The sequence below is a fragment of the Tupaia chinensis genome, unplaced genomic scaffold, assembly GCF_000334495.1.
Source record: "Tupaia chinensis unplaced genomic scaffold, TupChi_1.0 Scaffold000067_1, whole genome shotgun sequence".
NCBI classification, from domain to species: Eukaryota; Metazoa; Chordata; class Mammalia; order Scandentia; family Tupaiidae; genus Tupaia; species Tupaia belangeri.
This window is the reverse complement of record NW_006159526.1, coordinates 1,104,012-1,112,240: the sequence shown is the minus strand read 5'-3', so window position 1 is coordinate 1,112,240 and position 8,229 is coordinate 1,104,012. Positions and strand designations below refer to the sequence as shown.

The 8,229-nt window shown below is 57.1% G+C and overlaps 1 protein-coding gene across 1 annotated transcript in view; it reads right to left on the bottom strand.

Annotated features, from left to right (window-relative positions):
• Window positions 1-8,229, bottom strand: part of MEGF8 (multiple EGF like domains 8) — a 61,368-nt gene that overhangs the window by 45,230 nt on the left and 7,909 nt on the right. The window contains 8 exon segments of the mRNA XM_014582538.2: window positions 1,700-1,822; window positions 1,933-2,078; window positions 2,472-2,887; window positions 3,312-3,400; window positions 3,480-3,660; window positions 4,352-4,390; window positions 4,478-4,648; window positions 4,866-5,029. Of these exon segments, the coding sequence (XP_014438024.1) occupies window positions 1,700-1,822; window positions 1,933-2,078; window positions 2,472-2,887; window positions 3,312-3,400; window positions 3,480-3,660; window positions 4,352-4,390; window positions 4,478-4,648; window positions 4,866-5,029 (1,329 nt within the window).

The following is an 8,229-nucleotide window of genomic DNA, read 5'->3' as shown; positions in this document are numbered from 1 at the left end:
GGCGAGGGGGCGCCCCCCAAAGAAAAAAAAAAAAAAAAAAAAAACCTGTCCAAAAAAACCTTTTCTTAAGGAAGCAGCAGATGGTGTAGTGGTTGTGTCACTGGACTCCCACATGGCCAAGTGCAGCTTGAGTCCTGAACCTGAAAGCTTGAAAACCACACCAGGTTGGGACCAGCAGATGGCCTAAGGTTACATCGCTGGACTCCCATTTAGTCAACTGTGGTTCAAGTCCTAGACACAGAGGCTTGAAACTCAGGCTGAGTGTATGTGCCCAAAATCCTAGGAGGAGAATGGAGAAGTTGTAGTGAGGCCACCCTCCCTGGGGGGTGATTTCTCATTCTCCCTTTCACTCTGTCTCTTTTTCTCTCAGGCAAGTGCATGTGCCCTATGGCAAAAATCTCTAAAAAATAAAATAAAATAAAAATTCACTTTTTTGGAAAATCCCTATTTTACAAAATAACAAAAGTCTCTATTGTACAGCTGAGGAAATTGAGGCAGAGGGAAATTAAGTGATGGATTTTGTACAGATGGTTGTTTGAGGCCATTTGGTTCTGCCACTTGCCCACTGTGATTCTTTGTAAGTGTTTTTTTTTTTCTTTCTTTCTTTTTTAACTTTTTGCTATAAGGTGTATGTACTCACCAAAGAGAGAAAAAGACAGAAAGAGGGAAAGTGAGAGGTCACCTCTCGGGATGTGGGGGACATAAGTACACATGCCCGCTTGATTTTCTTTTGTTTTATTCTTTTATGTTTTAGAGAGGTTTTTTAAAATTATTTTATTTAACTTTATTTATTTATTTATTTATTTATTTATTTACTTTTAAATTTGACCAGAGAGGGACAGAGAGAGAGAAGGAAAGTGAGAAAGCAAGTTACCAGGTCCAGGACTCAAACTACAGTCAGCCATGTAGGAGTACAGTACCCTTAACCACCATGCCACCTGCTGGCTCCTAAAGAGATTTTTTGCTATAGGGCATGTGCGTTCACTGGAGAGATAGAGAGACAGAAAGCGAGAAATCACCCATAGCAGTGATGGACACGCCACAATCCCTTCTCCTCCATTCTCTTCTCAGGATCTTGAGCACACATGTGCCCAGCATGAGTCTTTGTGTTTTTTTTTAAAGAATTATTTTATTTTATTTTAAATTTGACTAGAGAGAGAGGGAAAGTGAAAAAGGAAGTTGTTAGGTCGACTCAAACCGCCGTCAGCCATGTGGGAGTCCAGCACCATAACCACCACGCCACCTGCTGGCCCCCTGGCACGAGTTTTAAGTCGCTGCATCCAGGACTTGAACCACAGTCAACTACGTGGGAGTCTAGCGACATAACCATGATGCCATCTGCTGGACCTGCCTGCTTGATTTTCAGGTTGCTGGGTCTGGGTCTCCAACAGTCCAGTCAGCCACGTGGGGTCCAGCACTTTGACCAGGCCACCTGCTGGCCCGAGGTTCTTAGGCAGTTCCCTGGGACAGCTGGAAACTGGCAAAACCTGGAGTGGACCCAGCTCTGACGCTGCGGTAACTGCCTCCTCCTTGATGGTACCAGTGCCCTAGGTCTGTTTCCGGCCCAGACTTCCCTCCTGAGACGGCCCCAACATGATTTCTGGCTCACCCCAACAAGGACTGCCACAGCTCAGGCCCAGATTAACCATGGGAAGAGGAGGGACCCTCAGGAGCCCTTCAGGAAAACAGGACCACTCACCCTCTGGGGTTCCTGGGGGGGCAAGCTCAGCCCCTGACACCCACTGATGGCAGCCAAGGTGGTAGAAGAAGATGCCGTCCTCGTAGCACTTTTCCTCCTGGTAATGGGTGTGCACGTTGCCCCCTGGGAAAGGAGGAAAGGGGTGTGGCTGGCAAGCCTGGAGGAGCCTCAGCTCAGGGTCAGCTTGGCCCCTGGCAGGCGGGCAGACAAGTGGGATCGGGCAGCTCCCTCACCATAGACCACCATGTAGTTGCCCAGGACACTGGCTGTGTGGAAGGCTCGCTCTCGCGGGCCCTGGAGCCCATCCCGGCCCTTCAGGGTTGTCCATACACGTCGATCCACGTGGAAGAGCTCGGTGGAGTTCACCCGCACAGAAAACCTATGGGGGTGGAGACAGAGGTAGGGCAGGGCTCAGAGCAGGGAAGGCCTGTCTCCTTCCGCTGGGCCCCTCAGCGCCATGTCATCACCCAGGGCTGAGACTGGCCATGACTGGGCCTCTGTCCCCTCTGAGCTAGAAGCTTTCTGTGGGCAGAACCTGACTTGCCTCCCCTCTGGGTCACCCACATGATCTGGCAAGGGCTGGACATGAATCAGGGGCTACCGAACACATGGAAGGGTGGACTGCAGGAGAGGTGCGGGAACGACTGGGCGTGTAAAGGCAAGAAGGAGGGCAGGACCGAATGACCACAGGAGCCTCTCAGTGGGCGAGGCCTCTAAAGACCACAGGCCCAGGCCTGGCCCTGAGCAATGGGGCTGTGGGCAGGTTACTCACCGGGCAGTGGAGGGCCGGTGTCCACCGTGGACCAACAGGGCACGGGAAGGGGCATGAAACACCATGGAGTGGCCGGTGGCAGCGGGGGGTCGCCCACCTGCCGGAATCACCTGCTCCCAGTAGCCCCCACCGGGGCCATCAAGGCGGAAACGGTAGAGGCCGGAGGAAAAGAGGTCGTGCTGGGTGCGGCCCCCGGATACGTAGAGCCAGGCGTCGTCTACCAGGGCAGCCGCATGACCGGCCAGGCCAGGGGGCCCCGAGGAGCTGGAGGCAGCGGGTGCCAGGAGCTCCCAACGGCCCCCGCCCAGGGGGCTGAAGGCCCACACATCGTTGGTGAGTGAGCCATCGGCCAGCTCGCCGCCCATCAGCACCAGGAAGCCAGCCCAGGCCACGGCCACGTGGGAGTGACGAGCAGCCTGTGAGGGAGAGATGAAGAGACAGAGATGGAGGGAGAGATCTAGCGCACTGGAGAGCTCCAAGAGAGGAAGACAGGGAGGTGGGGGCAGAGAGGACGGACGGCACTGAGGCGTGAGGTGGACAGAGGCAGGAGACAGAGAGAGAGGGAAGTGACGGAGAGCAGAGATGGAAACAGGCAGACGCTGCAGCAGCAGCTCCAGAGTCAGATGGACCCAAACTGAGATGGGCAGAGAGACGGGGCGGGAAAGATAAGACACGGGAAGAGAAATAACGGAAAAGGGGAAAGAAAAAGGAAACCAGAGGGAAAGGGCAGAAACAGGGATGTGTGAGCTTCCGGATCACACGACAGGGTGTGGTACACACGTGGGGTGCCAACGGAACCCAGCACAGGCTCCCCGGGCAGGGCAGCGCAGGGGTGCGTACCGGGGCAGGACTCAGGTCCCGGCACTCCCAGGTGTTGGCGGAGAAGTTGTACAGGACAAGGTCACCCAGTGCGCGGTTGAGGTCCTGGCCTGTGGGGAGGCAGTCGGTCTCAGGCCCGGCCCTAAGTTGCCAGCCTTCGGACCTCACTCACTCACCTCTTCTGCTCACCTCCGAAAATAGCCAGCAGCCCTGGAGGGGACAGGAAGGCACCAGCCGCCCCAATACGGGCAGAGAAGGCAGGGTCCCCAGCGCTCACGTTGTGCCACCAGCCAGCCCCTTGGTTCTCCCACAGGTGCAGGTCACAGGCACGTCCCAGGAAGCCAGGCTCACAGCGGCATGGTCCCAGGGGCTGGGGAGAAGGGGACACAATGTCAGAGAGAGACAGAGACTAGACAGGCCACGGAGAGACAGACCCAGAGTAAGACAGATGGGTAGAAAGGGAGAAGGAGAGAGAGACAGGAGAGAAGACGACGAGGAAAGAAAGGCCGAGGAAGTCATGAAGGAGGCAGGCGACAGGAAGAAACAAGGGGACCCACAGACACAACCATGGGGAGGCAGCGAGGGGGTGGGGAGAAGGCAGAACGATAGAAAAAGGGAAGACTGGAGGAGAAAAGTGAGGGCGACAGGAAGAAGACAGATGAGAACAGCTCGACAGGGAGTGCGTGCCCGCCAAGGCTGCAGAACTCGAGTCTGCGGAGGGCCCAGCGGGAAGGGCTCAAAGCACGGCCTGGGTCCACAGCGGACAAGCTCATTGGAGGTGAAAGGTCTGAGGTGGAAGCAGGGCCCTGAGGTCACAGGGCAGCTGGTGCCAGGAGGGAGAGGGGCCTGATGGAGGAGGCAGGGTGGCGTCCATGGTACCCTGGGACGAGGACAAGGGCAGGGAGGGCCCGCAGATGCAGGGCGGGGTGGGGCGAAGTAACAGGGATGCAGGGGTGGGATGGAGAAGGAAGGACAGTGGCTGTCAGGGGAGATGACAGGAGTGGAAGGAGATTGAGGAGGAGTGGGCATGGGGGTGCTGTGACAGATGGGGACAGACTCACCGAGGCACAGGTGCCGTGGCTGCCACAGTAGGCGGCGCACTCCTGCAGGCCACAGTCGGGGCCGCCCCCGCCCCGCTCACAGGGGCACACCCCCTTTTTTTTGCCGTCGCTGCCACAGTAGGCGGCGCACTCCTGCAGGCCACAGTCGGGGCCGCCCCAGCCCGGCTCACAGGCGCACACCCCCGGGGGCTGGCACTGCCCATGGTTCCGGCAGCCGCCCGGGCACAGGGAGAAGCGGAAAGAGGCATTAAAGCCCAGCAGGTTGTAGTTGGCGTCACTGAAGAGGTGCAGCAGCATCTGCCGGGACAAGGCGGGCAAGGCTCTGGGGACGGCTGGGAGGGTGGCCGGCTCTTGCCCCACCCACCCTGGGGGAACGAGAACCCCACCGTCTTCCTTCGTCGTGTCCCCTCTGCGGCCCTCTCATGACCTCTCCTTCCCTCTGTGTATCCACCCCGTGTCCCCCACACCACACCCAGGTCCTCCTGCCACAGCGCTTCCGCCTGTCCCCACGAACCTTGCCGGAGGAAGCCTCGATGGGCGGAGGCCGAGTGCTCCCGCTCAGACTGGCAAGCAGCGGCCCCTGAGGGGAGTCACCATCATACACGAACAGGTAATCGTAGGTGCATTCCGTGTCCAGGAAGAGGAATTCCAGCAGGATCCGGTGCTGGGGGCTTGGGGCTGGCGGTGGGCACACGGGAGCCAGGTTCAGACATGCACCCTCTTTCACGCCTCCACGCATCCCACCCACAATCACCGGGCCCTGCACAGTGAGGGCTGATGGCTCAAAGATGAGTCAGACCTAGGCCCTCCATGGAGGGTACGTGCCCAGTCTCAGGGCCCAGAGAGGGAGGGTCAGGACCCAGAGAAGGATTCAGGGTGGAAAGGCCTCCTGACCTCAGGCTGACTGTCCCCCTGTGCTGAGGGGACTAAAGTGCAGACAGAGGAACCACCACCCCAGTGGCCACACGGCTGGAGCTGGGGTTCCTGATGCCTCCTTCCTCCCATCCACACATGGCTTCTTCAGACATGCCCAGATTGGAGAGGCAGGGTCCAGGCCAGGTGGAGACACAGACTCCCACTTAGAAAAGGGCCTCAGGATGAGCAGTTGGTGTAATGGCTACGTCGTTGGACTCCTATGTAGTCAACCGCGGTTCAAGTCCTGGACCCAGTGGCTTAAACTCACACTGGGCGCGTGTGCGTGCGTGCCCAAGACCCAGAGAGAAGAATGGAGGAGAAGGGATTGCAGCATGGCCATCCCTCCTGGGGTGTTGATTTCTCATTTTCTGTCTCTCTGTCTCTCTCTTTGTGGTGAGTGCACATGCCCTATAGCAAAAACCTCTCCAAAAAAATTTAAAAAAAGAAAGAAAGAAAAAGAAAAGGGCCTCTGTGCGAGTCCCCTGAACCAGGCTGAACAGAGGTCTGAGGGAGGCCTCTTCCTCCTGAACAAACGCCAGCTCTGGAGCACCCTCATTCCCTGTCTCCACCCAGAGTTTCACTTTACTATGTTTGGGGGCAGCTGAGGGCACAGACTCGCGCTACCTGGCTAAGGCTCAGCCCTGAGCTTTGCCACTGAACAGCCAGTAGCTGTGAGGCCTTGGGCCAGTCACCTACCCTCTCTGGATCTGTTTGCATCTGCAGTGGGGACAAAACAGTGCCATGGTGGATTCAAACTTCTCAGCAAACCATGAGAGCTGGGACCAGCAGATGGCATAATGGTTACATCACTGGACTCCCACGTAGTCAACCACGGCTGGAGTCCTGGACCCAGTGACTTGAAACTCACACTGGCACGTGTGCGTGCGTGCCCAAAGACCCGGAAGGAGAATGGAGGAGAAGGGATTGTGGTGTGGCCATCCCCACTGGGGGGTGATTTCTTTCCTTCTATCTCTCTGTCTCTCTCTGTGTCTCTGGCAAGTGCACGAACCCTATAGCAAAAATCTCTCTCAAAAAAAAAAAAAACAAGGTGTGGGACCAGCAGTTGGCATAATGGCTATGCTGCTGAACTCCCATGTAGCTGACCACAGTTCGAGTCCCAGAGTCAGTGGCTTAAAACTCAAGCTGGGCAGGTGTGCATGCATGCCCAAGATCCCAAGAGGAGAATGGAGGAGAGGGGATTGCAGCATGGCCATACCCCCTGGGGGGTGTTTTCTCACTTTCTGTCTCTCTGTCTCTGGCAAGCGCACACACCCTATAGCAAAAACCTCTCCAAAAACAAACAAACAAAACAAGGTGAGAGCTCATTCCCTGCCCCTCCTACGGGGGAGTGCCTTAGTGGCTTGCTTTACTGATAAAAGCAGCTGAAGTGACATTCCAACTTCTAAGGCAAGGTCACGAGAAGGCCCTCAGCTTTCAGCTGGGCCTTGGAGAATGCGCCTCCTCAGAACATACCTCCCAGGCTGCGAAAGACAAAGCCATGTGGAGCAGCTCCACGCAGGCATCCCAGCTGCCAGCCCTGGCAGGGACCTCCTTGGACTTCCAAACCAAGTCTGCATGCAGGCCCCACCGACCTGGCTGCCACCGCGTGGGCGTCAACCACGCATGAGGAGAGGCCGGCACACGGTTACTGCCACTCCTTACACTGCTGCTGCCCTCACTATCTGCCAGGTCCTGGTTCCAGAAGCTTCTCTCATTCCACATCCCACCCAGGGGGGCCCTCTGAGACCCCTGCAGGCAGCTCAGGGGAGTCCTCGGGGCTGAGGCAGCTAGGAGACCTGGGTTCTGGCTCTGCCCCCACCTGCTGAAGGACCCTCGTGGGGTCATCTGGACCCTGCAGACCCTCGTCCACCACTTGAGCTGGCTGTGTGATCTTGGGCCAGATGCATGGGCTCTCTTGGCCTCCATTCATTCCCTTGACTATAAAACGGGGCTGTTAGTTCGCCTCACCTACCAAGGCCAGTGTGAACATTCAATGAGAGGATGCCTCTCCCCCGCCAGCCCGAGCCAGGATGTTCAATACTGTGCCCAGCCCAGGCCCTCGTCCTCTATCAGCAGGACCACAGGCCCAGTCTTCTTTAACGTGAGTCCCTGAGGGGTTGTCCCACCTCGACATCCGGCCCTCCCCTGCTCAAAAGCCTTGGAGAATGTCCGGCTCCCAAACCCGGCGTCTGAAGCCAGACTTTGTCTCATGTCACCCCACTGCTCACAGTTCTCTTGGGAGCTGGGCCTTTGTACAAGCTTCTCCCTCCGGAGTACTTTCCCCTCTTCCTCCAGAAGCCTTCTCTGAGGCGGCTGATTAGGTGCCCCTCTTCAAGGTTCTCACACACCCTTAGAATCTTCCTTCCTCTGGCCTAGAACTATCTGTGTCCCAGCCAGACAGGGCCTGGGCCTGGGCCTAACTCCTTCCCCAGAACTACCCAGCACAGGGCCTAGTGCTGAATAAGCGCTCAGGAAATGCGGGATGACAGGATGAAGAGATGCACAAAAGAGAAGCACCCCGGGCTGGCAGCTCTCCCTCCACTCGGACCAGAGTCACCAAGAACATCACATGCAGGTCCTTGCCCATGGTGTGGAGACCGCAGAAGAGCCATTCTGCCAGACCAAGCAACTGGACCTCCCAGAATTCACCAGCCTCAACAACCTACAGAGCTCTGTTCGTGGAGTCACAAGTACCTCTTTGTCAACCGCCTCTCTGTCTGCCTCCCCCAAGTTCCTCCCTAAGTTCAAGGTCTCCTGTTTCCACCCAGCCCCACGCCATTCCAAACAGAAATCTGATCCCAAACCCCCTGCTCAAGAGCAGGTGCCTCCTGTTACTTGCTGCGGACTGTGTACCGCCAGGGTCGGTGAAGGGCTGCAAGATGACTGGGTGGAAACTTGCTCTGAAAGCTACTGACGGTGGAGGTGGGGGGGGGGGGGCCAGCTGGTAACGGAACGGTCATGTC